Source organism: Lampris incognitus, chromosome 3, assembly GCF_029633865.1.
Source record: "Lampris incognitus isolate fLamInc1 chromosome 3, fLamInc1.hap2, whole genome shotgun sequence".
NCBI lineage: Eukaryota > Metazoa > Chordata > Actinopteri > Lampriformes > Lampridae > Lampris > Lampris incognitus.
Window position 1 is genome coordinate 98,148,913 of NC_079213.1, and position 12,727 is coordinate 98,161,639.

The window sequence follows — 12,727 nt, forward strand, 5'->3', positions numbered from 1 at the left end:
GAAGCACATATTATCACAGTTCACGTCTTGCCCTCGATTGTAATATGACGGGGTTGGCACGGATGTGGGGGGGATTCTGCAGCATATTTGCTTTCAGCATCCTTGACCAGATGGACACCATATTGCTATTCTGCACCAGGAAATTTCTGCGGAGCATAGCTGAAGTATTTTCAGGGAATTACAGAAGCTCTTTGACCTGCCTGCGAGCTCGCAGTGCAGTACGGTTCAGTGGCATTACTGCGGCGGCTGATCCCACTCCGAGGAGAGGAAATTGCAGTGTGGCAGGGAAAATAAAAAAGAGTCAGAGAGACACTTCCTGCAAAAGCATCCATACGTACGTCTGGAGGGAGAGATCAAGAACGAATAAGACGAGTCCCGGTGTGAATGCAATTTCCCATGAAAACACAGTCAACGGGGGCTGCTGGCCGCCAAAGACAAACATGAAGTAACTCAGGGCCATTTTCCTCCCTGCGGCCTTGCCTGAACAGGCATGTGGTGTGGGCTCGGCAGAGAAGATATTCCATATTCATAGACACAAAACACGCGCGCGCACACACACACACACGCACACACACACGCACGCATGCTAATACTATAGGTGCATACCAACAGATGTGTCACACCATTGCACTGCAGAGCATGCCCATGCAGCCTTCACGTATACGTCCCAAAACTTGCACAAATCCCGAAATCCTGAGGCACGCTGGGATGTAACCGCTGTAATGGAAAATCACACGGCGTTCTCGGAGCTCTGAGTGCTGCTTTCTGCACTCATCGGGGCTGGGTGGGTGAGGGGGTGGGGTAGTAAGGCTTTGGGTGTAGAGAACAAGGATCACGGAGCAACCCCCCATTCAAAAGGGAAGCCGGAGTTTAAACTGACTGGAAATATGCTTTATTTATGCTCCACTATATCTTCCTTCTTTGCTGATGATGATAACTCGTTACTGCAGTATTGGCAGGGGACGAGAGCTTGTTCTCTACTGAACAGAATAAGCGGTATGGATGATGGATGGATGGGTGGGTGGATATTTCGGTATGTCTTTTCCAGTCATGTGTTACACACATACATGGACTTCAATGAAGCTGTCAAACCCATGTGCAGATAACCTTTACATATTAGTGTCTGCCTTCTCCGACACCGGTCGGTCCCCTTTCTTGATAGGGAAACCTTAAAGACCTTTAAGTGCCAGGAGTTAGTTCACAGTTTTATATTCGTTCAGGATTTGAGCAGATGTGAAGACATCGTTCGGGTTTTAGTGGGATATGTGTAAAACAAACCATCTTGCTCATCTGTTGGTTTGGTGAATTCACCTAATTACCCCGTTGCCTGATCTTTACAGACGAGAATGTTCCAGAGGAAAACTCTGCTTCACTTGCTGTTACGTGCTTTAGCAACGGAATTAAGTGAAGCAAACACAAAGCTGCTTTTTACACATGCATATGCACATAGTACACCAGTATGCAGCAAATTCAGGGGGCAGCCAGGAACCGCCGCCGCAGCCGGGATGCAAACCCGGGTCTCCCGCACCCCGGAAGGGGGGGAGGTGTAGTGTAACGATCACGAATGACTGGACTCGCTAGCCCTAACGGGTCGGGCTCTTTAGTCGACTAGTTAGTGCAGTCGCCCGTGGTGCAGGAGACCCGGGTTCGCGTCCCGGCTGTGGCGGTTCCCGGCTGCCCCCTGAATTTGCCACATTGGTGTCAGAAGTGGGCTGGTGAGACCGTGAGGCCACCGGAAACGCGTGCGCCCAGAGGGGTGTGGGAGCTAGTATGCTGACGCGCTTCCTGAAGGAGGGGGGGTAGTGTAACGAGCATGAATGACTAGACTCGCTAGCCCTTGGCTAACGGGTCGGGTCCTTTAGTTGACTGGTTAACGTAGTGGCCCGTGGTGCTGGGAGACCCGCATCCCGGCTGTGGCGGTTCCCGGCAGCGCCCCGAATTCGCTACATACCACACAGAGACAAGTACACACTAACACATATATACACATTCACAGACAACATATGTACTCAAATTTCCCTCGTCCTTCTTAACTCCCTCCTGAGGTTCTTAAACAAAACCATTTAAACCTTGCAGATCCCCGCATGAAACCCTATATTTCATTGGGAGATGGCATGTAGCTGCACATCCATACCTCCTGTCGGTGTTTAGGGGCTGAACAGCCATGTAAACATGCTTGCACATCTATTCATTACTGCAGCTTCAGGTGTGTCAGTGCGCCCCTAGCCATGATAGAAACCAAAAACCAGTTATCAAGACCCGTCTTATTCCTTCACAGTTGCACAGTCATGCACACACACACACACGCGCACACACACACACACACACACACACATATACAGGCACATACTGTATGCGCGAGCATGCATGCAAGCAAAAACACATGTGTGGGCACACACACACACACACACACACACACACACACACACACGGACACCCAAACATTTTGCAGACACTTGTGAGACGTGTAAAACACCACTCATATCATTGTAAAACATGCATCCCCTGGACACGGCATACTTAAAACTGTCATAATTGTGCAAAGTATGTGCTTGCATACACAAACACACTGCTTGAGTGTAATTAACCTCAGTGAATACATACCCACGCCAGCTGGCGGGGTTGTGTATGATAGCCTGCTCATCTGTCTTTCTGTCTGCAGGTACAACAGGGAACCAGCTTTACAGGTGAAAGGTCACTGTAGGGGGAGCGTTTTGGGAGAAGTTCATGGCACAGTGGCGCAGCGGTTAGCGCGGTCGCCCCACAGCAAGAAGGTCCTGGGTTTGAGCCCCGGGGTAGTCCAACCTTGGGGGTTTATCCCGGGTCGTCCTCTGTGTGGGGTTTGCATGTTGTCTGCGTGGGTTTCCTCTGGGGGCTCCGGTTTCCTCCCACAGTCCAAAGACATGTAGGTCAGGTGAATCGCCCTTGCTAAATTGTCCCTAGGTATGTGTGTGTGTGTGTGTGTGTGTGTGTGTGTGTGTGTGTGTGTGTGCGCGCCCTGTGATGGTCTGGCGGCCTGTCCAGGGTGTCTCCCCGCCTGCCACCCAATGACTGCTGGGATAGGCTCCAGCATCCCCGTGACCCTGAGAGCAGGATAAGCGGTCCAGATAATGGATGCTGCCTCATGCTGCTTTCTTGTTCCACTTTTGATGGATGGAAGTTCACAAGTTAGTGTGTGTGTGTGTGTGTGTGTGTGTGTGTGTGTGTGTGTGTGTGTGTGTGTGTGTGTGTGTGTGTGTGTGTGTGTGTACGCTGAGTAACAATGGTTTTGAAAGTGGGGGCCGCCAGGGGGCGCCAAAGAGGCTTCAGGAAATTTGAGGGAAGATGAGGGAAAATGATAAAAAAAAGTAAAACTATAAAGTCGTGTTATTATTATTATAACCAGTATTGTGTGTATTATTATAAATATGTTTACTGTCGAGCCCAGGTTGACAAACCGTGAAGGAGTCACCAAGCCCACCCCTCCCACTTGTATGCTGTCTCTCTCTCACTCCCAGACACAAACACAGAGCAGACAAACACACACGCACACACGCACACGCACACACACACGCCCACGCGCCCACGCATGCACACACATACACAGTGTTGTTGAGTGTTAAACCAACCTGACAAACAGTGCCTGTGATGGAAAACAGAGATATTGACTCTAATGGAGCGATTAAAGATTTGAAGTGAAAATGTAATTATTATAGCATCAATAAAAAGAGGAACTATAGTCAGAAGTTGTTTTTGTTTTTACTGTCTGTGCCGTAGTATTGTCAGTGGGTCTGTAAAGACATCTTGCAGAAGGGGGGCCCTGGTCAGCCGCTAATGCTATATGGGGCCTTGTCATGGAAAAGTTTGGGAACCCCTGAGTAAGGAGACAGCATTTGTGTGTGTGCGTGCATGTGTGTTTGTTTGTTTGTGAGTGTGTGTGTGTGTGTGTGTGTGTACAGTATGTGTACTTCTATCTCTGGTCAGACAGTCTAAAATTGGGTGTGATTCTGGAGAGCGTACAGCAAGGAATATTACAGCAAGCAGTGGAAAACTCCATTTCACTTAGAGGTTGTGTGTTCGTGTGCATGTGTGTGTGTGTGTGTGTGTGTGTGTGTGTGTGTGTGTGTGTGTGTGTGTGTGTGTGTGTGTGTGTGTGCGCGTGTGTGTGTGTACAAACAAGACCCAGTCTCACACTCTATTAACCTTTCCTCTTTTAGGCCCATTTTAAATGCAAAGAGCAGGAGATAGGCGATGTTTGTTTTTGTTTTTTTTCTTAACACGTACACATTAGATGTGCAGTAGCAATAGCCTGCTGTGCCTGTTTACTGCCTTAATAACGGTCAGGTGTTAATACGAAACACACACACACACACACACACACACACACGCACACTCACATGTACATATAGTCTCACACAGTATCCTCTCTTAGTCAGGCCCTGGCGGCTGATGTGGAAAGCTCCATGAAGAAACAGTGAGCACAAACCACAGTAGGGACAAACAAGCAGCTGGAACAGCTCAGCTGGCTTATGAGCTGACGTATGTGTGTGTGTGTGTGTGTGTCTGTGTGTGTGTGTGTGTGTCTTTGTGAGTAAGAGGCCATGTGTACGTGTGCTTGAATGCAGATATATGTCTACATGCATCAGTGTGGCTCTTGTCAGAAGACGGCTATCTGCAGGAGACAGCTGTCAGTAGAAACGCTGCATACATTTACAGTTGAATGAAATTCCCGGTGAACCAGCAACCAAACCAGCAATATATGACCTGCAAAAAGAAAAACATATTTACAATGCTTTTTTTTCATTTTAAAAACATGTTTAATGCAATGATATGAAATGAAAATGAGTGAGGGTGTAATTTCATTGGGTTTCTTGGGAATCGCTCTTAGTCTGGCCCCTCCGCTGTGACCAGTTTGCCTTGGGAGACCCTACCAGGGGGCTATTGCCCTCGACAACACAGCGTCCAGGTTCACTGGGACACTCAAGCCCCTCCACCATGTTGAAGTGTCGATTCTCGGAGGGGTGGTGGAGAAAGCGGGCACAAGCGGCTGAAATGAGTTTCCTGCGTAGGGTGTCTGGGCTCAGCCTTAGAGGTAGGGTGAGGAGCTCGGACAGCCGGAGGGAGCTCGGAGTAGAGCCGCTGCTCCTTCACGTCGAAAGGAGCCAGTTGAGGTGGTTCAGGCATCTGATTAGGATGCCTCCTGGGCACCTTCCTTTGGAGGTTTACCGGGCACAGCCAACTGGGTGGAGACCCCGGGGTAGACCCAGAACTCGCTGGAGGGACTACATGTCTGGTCTGGCCTGGGAATGCCTTGGGATCCCCCAGGAGTTGGCTGGAGGGCGTTGCTGGGGAGATGGACGTCTGGAGTGCCCTACTTAGCTTGCTGCCACCGTGACCTGACCCTGGAGAAGCGGCTGATGATGAATGAATGAATGAATGAACGAATGAATGAATGAATGAACAAACGAACGAACCAATGCAATCATAATTTTTTGTGCACGAGCTTGGCTTGGATATTTGAGTCTATGAGTTGAGTTCCTTGGGCATCATCCAGAAGGGGTTATCACAAGGGTAGCATCCGGATAGTCTTTAATGGTGGACCTGCTCATATCTGATTATAATTCTTTGGTCAAGCTTGGTGTACCTCTCTATTTTTTAAATGTAGTGCATCCGTGCATTTGGCGGCACAGTGGTGCAGTGGTTGGTGCTGCCACCTCACAGCAAGAAGGTCCTGGGTTGTCCAACCTTGGGGTCATCCCAGGTCGTCCTCTGTGTAGAGTTTGCATGGTCTGCCCGTGTCTTTGGTGGGCTTTCTTCGGGTGCTCCGGTTTCCCCCACCATCAACTAGACATGCATGTTAGGGTTAATTGGTCTTTCTGGCCATGCTCCAGCAGCTCATCTAATAGTGCTGCAAGTTAATAGTGCAAGACTCTGTGTGTGTATTCAAACAGCAGACACCAGATAAGACAGATATAAGATCAGCCTAAACTTCGTTTTTTTAGCCGAAATAATCTGTTTCAATATCCAAAGGTCTGTATAGCATGTAAGTTTTCCCTGTCTCTCCGAGCTATTTACAATGCAGGGCCTTCTGCTTCATGTTTGACTCTGCTCTTCCACCGCTGACTTTCAGGTCGGTCTCATCTCTGGAAGTAGAGCTTCTGTCTTTTTTTTTTTTACTAAATTTTTTTTCCCAATTACACTTGGCGAACTCTTCCGAGCCATGCCAGTCGCTGCTCCAACCCCTCTGCTGATCCGGGGAGGGCTGCAGACTACCACATGCCTCCTCCGATACATGTGGAGCTGTCAGACGCTTCTTTTCACCTGACAGTGAGGAGTTTCGCCAGGGGGTCATAGCGCATAGGAGGATCATGCTGTTCCCCCCAGTTCCCCCTCCCTCATGAACAGGTGCCCCAACTGACCAGAGGAGGTGCTAGTGCAGCGACCAGGACACATACCCAAATCCGGCTTCCCACCTGCAGACACGGCCAATTGTGTCTGTAGGGACGCCTGACCAAGCCGGAGATAACAAGGGGATTTGAACCAACGATCCTTGTGTTGGTAGGCAATGGAACACCCCGAGCTTCTGTCTTCTGATGAGACAGTTCATCATTAACATTTGAGAAATTTTGCAGATGCTCTTATCCAGAGGGAGTTACAATGACTGAGCAGTTAGTGGTTCAGTATTTTGCTCAAAGACACTGCAACAGAACACACGACTGTGATGGGGATTAAACCTGTGACTTTTGTCTGTTAAGGGATGGCTGCTCTAACCACTAGGCAACCCAGCTATCAGCATTTCTGGACATCCATCCATCCATCCATCCATTATCCAAATCGCTTATCCTGCTCTTGGGGTCGCGGGGATGCTGTAACCTATCCCAGCAGTCATTGGGAGGCAGGTGAGAAGACACCCTGGACTGGCCGCCAGGCCATGACACAGGGCCGACACATTCACACCTAGGGACAATTTAGTATGGCTGATTCACCTGAACTACATGTCTTTAGACTGTGGTAGGACACCAGAACACCCGGAGGTAACCCACGCAGACACGGGGAGACCATACAAACTCCACACAGAGGACGACCCCCAAGTTTGGACTTTGTTGCTGTGAGGCAACCACGCTAACCACTGTGCCACTGTGCTGCCTCATTTCTGGACAGTAATATCTAAATTATATTTTGCCTTTCAAAATTTAAAAGGAGACCATACCCTGAATATTAAAGCAAGATGGGAAGCAGAGGGCAGTTTCACAATAACACTGATAGAAGGGGACAGGATCTGCAGACAGCAAGAGATCTGCAGAGAACAAGACAAGCTGTCCCTCCTGGAGAGAATCCAGCTGGGAGAACATGACTCGATTCTTCTATACTCCAGTACGAAAGCCTAACTACTCAAATCAGACTGTTTGCTGGAGGTCCTGTGGAAGGGCACTGGCAAACCACTTCCACATTTTCAGGAGTTGTCCCTCTATGGCTCCATTTTGGAGCAATGTCCACAGTGTCCTGGAGGCAGTTTTTTTTTTGGATTTTGATATACTTCATTCTGCATTTAGCCCATCCTAGCTGTGCAGGTAGGAGCAGTGGGCAGCCGCCGTGCAGCACCCGGGGGCAACTCTAGTTTGTCTTGCCGTGCCTTGTTCAAGGGCACAGGCAGGAATATTAACCCTAGCATGCACGTTTTTTTGATGGTGGGGGACACCGGAGCACCCAGAGGAAACCCACGCGGAACCGGGGAGAACATGCAAACTCCACACAGAGGATGACCCAGGACAACCCCCAAGGTTGGACTACCCCGGGGCTCGAACCCAGGACCTTCTTGCTGTGAGGCAACCACACTAACCACTGTGCCACCATGCCACCTCATTTATGGACAGTAACATCTAAATTATATTTTGCCTTTCGAAATTTAAAATGAGACCATACCCTGAATATTAAAGCATGATGGGAACCAGAGGGCAATTTCACAATAACACTGGAAGAATGGGACAGGATCTGCAGACAGCAATGGTTAGTGACAAGCTGTCCCTCCTGGAGAGAAGCGCATTGGCAAACTACTTTCACAGTTTCTGGAGTTGTCCCTCTGTAGCTCCATTTTGGAGCAATGTCCACGGTGTCCTGGAGGCAGTTTTTAAGATCAGGCTCTCTTTTAATTTTAAAACCATGTACCTCGGTGATCTGGAAGAGCTCCACTGTGCAAAGAGTGATGAAGCCTTGTTAAGGGCGTTGCTAGTGGCTTGCAAAATGGCCTTGACCAGAAAATGGCTTAGGAAAGACACACCTACCATAGACGAGTGGATTGACTTAGTGTACAAGATATTCACAACGGAGAGAATTACATTTAAACTAAGAACTCAAATGACATCTTTGATGAGAACTGGTCAAAATGGCTTACCCATGAGTCAACTGTAAGACCTGATTTTATATAGGCGGGAATACAGGTTTGTGCAGATATGTTATGTGTGTGTGTGTGTGTGTGTGTGTGTGTGTGTGTGTGTGTGTGTGTGTGTGTGTGTGTGTGTGTGCGTATGTATGTATCTGTATACATGTATGTAGATTTGTTGTTCATTTAAGAAATGGATCCTCCCCTTGTTGTGGTTGTTTTTTTTAAAAATTTTCCTGATTTTGTTTTTGTGTTTTTAGTGTGTGTTTTGTGCCCAGTTGACACATGTATCTTTGAAATAAAACCTTCCATTGCCTACCAACACGGGGATCACCGGTTTGAATCCCTGTGTTACCTCCGGCTTGGTCAGGCGTACCCCTACAGACTCAATTGGCCATATCTGCAGGTGGGACGCCGGATGTGGGTGTGTGTCCTGGTCACTGCACTAGCGCCTCCTCTGGTCGGTCAGGGCACCTATTTAGGGGGGAGGGGGAATTGGGGGGAATAGCGTGATCCTCCCACGTGCTACATCCCCCTGGCGAAACTCCTCACTGTCAGGTGAAAAGAAGCGGCTGGTGACTCCACATGTATCAGAGGAGGCATGTGGTAGTCTGCAGCCCTCCCTGGATCGGCAGAGGGGGTGGAGCAGCGACCGGGACAGCTCGGAAGAGTGGGGTAATTGGCCGGGTACAACTGGGGAGAAAAAAAGGGGGGGGGGATCTAATAAAAAGTAAATGACAAAAAAAAAATTCTGGACAGGCCAATTCACTGAATGGCATCCAACGAGTTTCCTGTTGTTTCAGGGCGGCGACAGACCACAGTATGGACAACACTACTGCCATGCTGAGAGACTGGCTGAAGAGAGCCCAGAGCCTCTACCACTATGTGGAGTGGAGGCCGATGGAGGAGCCCAGGTAGATGGAAAGCTACCATGTAGCATCTAAAACCCTCCTTAATCCCTTAATTTCTGTTATTCTGTAAACTTTACGTAACCTTAAAATAACAGTTCAAACTTGTGCTTTTCCCCCGGTCCGCTCATTTCCTGTTGTGCACAGTTTCTGTGTTTTCTAAACCCATGTGGAAGACAAAGTTTTGACTCTACCTCTGTATCAGGTCCTATACAGACGAGTGGGGTCCGAAGCACTGGCCCCCTTCCCGGTTCAACCATGTGATGAAGCTTAGACAGGCGGCGCTGAAGGCTGCCAGGGAACGATGGGCTGATTACATACTGGTAGGGCTTATGATGTGATTTTCATTGCACCGCAGCATAAATTCAGCATATTAGAGTAACAGAGGGGGTATGGCATGCTGGTGTTTGTGTCTTGGACCACACTTATGACATATTTCATGTGTATATTTGATGTTGTACAATGTTTGTTTGTTTGTGATGCTCCTGAATATTGTTAGAAATGCATTTCGTGGGTGTCCGGGTAGCCTAGCGGTCTATTCCATTGCTTACCAACACGGGGATCGCTGGTTTGAATCCCTGTGTTACCTTCGGCTTCTTGTCTGTGGGTGGGAAGCCAGATGTGGGTATGTGTCCTGGTCACTGCAACCTCCTCTGGTCGGTCGGGGCGCCTGTTTGGGATGGGGAGGGGGAACTGGGGGGAATAGTGTGATCCTTCCACGTGCTACGTCCCCCCAGTGAAACTCCTGTCAGGTGAAAAGAAGTGGCTGGTGACTCCACATGTATCAGAGGAGGCATGTGGTAGTCTGCAGCCCTCCCCGGATCGGCAGAGGGGGTGGGGCAGTGACCAGGAAGGCTCGGAAGAGTGGGGTAATAGGCTGGATACAATTTGGGAGAAAAAAAGCGGGAAAAAAATATCCAAGAAAAAAAAAGAAATGCATTTTGTATTTCACCTCTCACAGTTTGCAGACAGTGATAACCTGTTGACCAACCCCCGTGTGTTGGACCTGCTAATTGCTGAGAACCTGACGCTGGTGGCTCCCATGTTAGAGTCCCGATCCCTTTACTCCAACTTCTGGTGTGGCATCACCCCACAGGTAAAGCACTGAGATACATTCTCTTCATTCGTCCATTCACTTGATTGATTGATTGATTGATTGGATTGATTGATTCATTCATTCACTCACCTAGTTTTCTAGGTCTCAGTCTGATGTTTGCATTTTCTTTCAGGGTTACTACAAGAGGACCCCAGACTACCAACCAATCAGAGAGTGGAAGCGGCTGGGCTGCTTCCCTGTTCCCATGGTGCACAGCACCTACTTGTTGGACCTGCGGCGTGAAGCCAGCAGGGACCTGGCCTTCTACCCGCCTCACCCAGACTACAGCTGGGCCTTCGACGACATCATGGTGTTTGCCTTCTCAGCGCGGCAGGCAGGTCAGGCTCACTCCCATAACCAGCTCCCAAGCACCAAGCCGGGTCACTTCAAAAAACTCAACTGTGGGGCATCCGGGTAGCATAGTGGTCTATTCTGTTGCCAGCCAACACGGGCATCGCCGGTTCGAATCCCCGTGTTACCTCTGGCTCTGTCGGGCATCCCTACAGACACAATTGGCCGTGTCTGCGGGTGGGAAGCCAGATGTGGGTATGTGTCCTGGTCGCTGCACTAGCGCCTCCTCTGGTCAGTCGGGGCGCCTGATCTTGGGGGCGGGGGGGATAGCGTGATCCTCGCACATGCTACGTCCCCCTGGTGAAACTCCTCACTGTCAGGTGAAAAGAGGCGACTGGCGACTCCATGTGTACCGGAGGAGGCATGTGGTAGTCTGCAGCCCTCCCCGGATCAGCAGAGGGGGTGGAGCAGCGACTGGGGAAGGCTCGGAAGAGTGGTGTAATTGGCTGGGTACAATTGGGGAGAAAAGGGAGGGGGGGGGATCCAAAAAAAAACCTCAACTGGTCAACTACAACAAAGTAGCGTCCCAACGACAGCCAGCAGTTGTGTCTGCTTTTTGTTTTCTAAACGAGCGAGCTTCACTCAGCTCTAATGAGCATGATCAGTGGCTTCATAAGCACGGCTTTGCGGAGGGCTGTTGTGTTGAGCACCCCGGTGTGCCCTTTTCACTGAAACACTGTCATGCATTGTTTTGATCTGCACAGACAAAAACTTCACTGACTGCTTCAGTCTCTTGAAACCAAGTGAAGAATATTTAGCAACGCCTCTTAATGCCGAGGTGACCAGTGAAGCGTTTGTCTGTATGACCCGAAACGGTGCCTGACAGTTTTAATGAGGTGTCAGGGAAAAAAGTGAACTTATCCTTGAATTGCCATACCGCTCTGGGTGCAGTAATGTGCAAAAGCTCTTTCGTCTCGTTCTACACTCTCATGGGCATGTGTGTTAGTGCAGCAGATGTGGAAGAATGGGGATAATCAGCTCCATGTGTGTGTGTCTGTGTGTGTGTGTGTGTGTGTGTGTGTGTTTGTATGTATATTATTGAATTTCTTCATGGGTCCTTTTTATTTAATGTGGATCAAATGGGGAGCAAAGAGAACAATGGAGCGTGGCATGAAATGCACGACAAATATGCATGGCAAACGCGAACATGTAGACAGTTTAAACAGTTAACACACAAACACACACATGCGTCACACATGCATATATGCATATGCACATGAACACAGGGCAGAGGAAGCAGTTTTTAAGGGTTTGGGTGTGATTATGATGCACTGTTAATCTCTGTGCATTGCCTAATTGCAATACCACATGTTTGTGGGTTGCTTCCTGCAGCTTAGTTTTCCAAAATACAAAATGCAGGTGTTAATAAGATGCTACTGCACGGGACCGATTGATTGATTAGTTTTTCACATTAAGCATCACTCACTATATAAATATCAGGCAAAAGGTGAGGTTAGTAAGTCAACACATACTATGTACACTCACTCGCTATCCAGTACTTTAACTTAATATCAGAGGACATTGTGTCTTGGTTGCCTCTTGTCAGCCTCATCACTTTGTTGGCTTTTATGGCCAGGGTGCTCTGCCTTTTAAATAGTTTAAAAAGCTTTTTCTACCTGCATAATTTTTGTCTCACTGGTACACAACTATTCTGTAAAATCAGCTTGTGTAGTGTTGGGGCGGAATGAAAACTTGCATGCACAGGGCTCTCCATGGCACATCACTGCTCTAAACCCAAGCATACTCCAGGCCCATGGCCACCATGGAGAGTCTTCTCATATTGTCCAGGACCGGCAGATTGATCATTTTGTCTTCTAGAGACACTTTAGGCTTGACTGGAAACATTTTGGCACAGTGAGGTGACTGGTTAGCCCGGTCGCCTCACAGCTAGAAGGTCCTGGGTTCGAGCCCCGGAGTAGTCCAACCTTGGGGGTCGTCCCGGCTTGTCCTCTGTGTGGAGTTTGCGTGTTCTCCCCGTGTCTGCGTGGGTTTCCTCCGGGGGATCTGGTTTCC

At 49.0% G+C, this 12,727-nt stretch overlaps 1 protein-coding gene across 1 annotated transcript in view; it reads left to right on the forward strand.

Moving 5' to 3' along the window:
- colgalt2b (collagen beta(1-O)galactosyltransferase 2b) overlaps positions 1-12,727 on the forward strand; it is a 44,923-nt gene that overhangs the window by 12,844 nt on the left and 19,352 nt on the right. Inside the window, 4 exon segments of the mRNA XM_056277097.1 lie at positions 9,163-9,273; positions 9,473-9,590; positions 10,229-10,363; positions 10,497-10,701. Of these exon segments, the coding sequence (XP_056133072.1) occupies positions 9,163-9,273; positions 9,473-9,590; positions 10,229-10,363; positions 10,497-10,701 (569 nt within the window).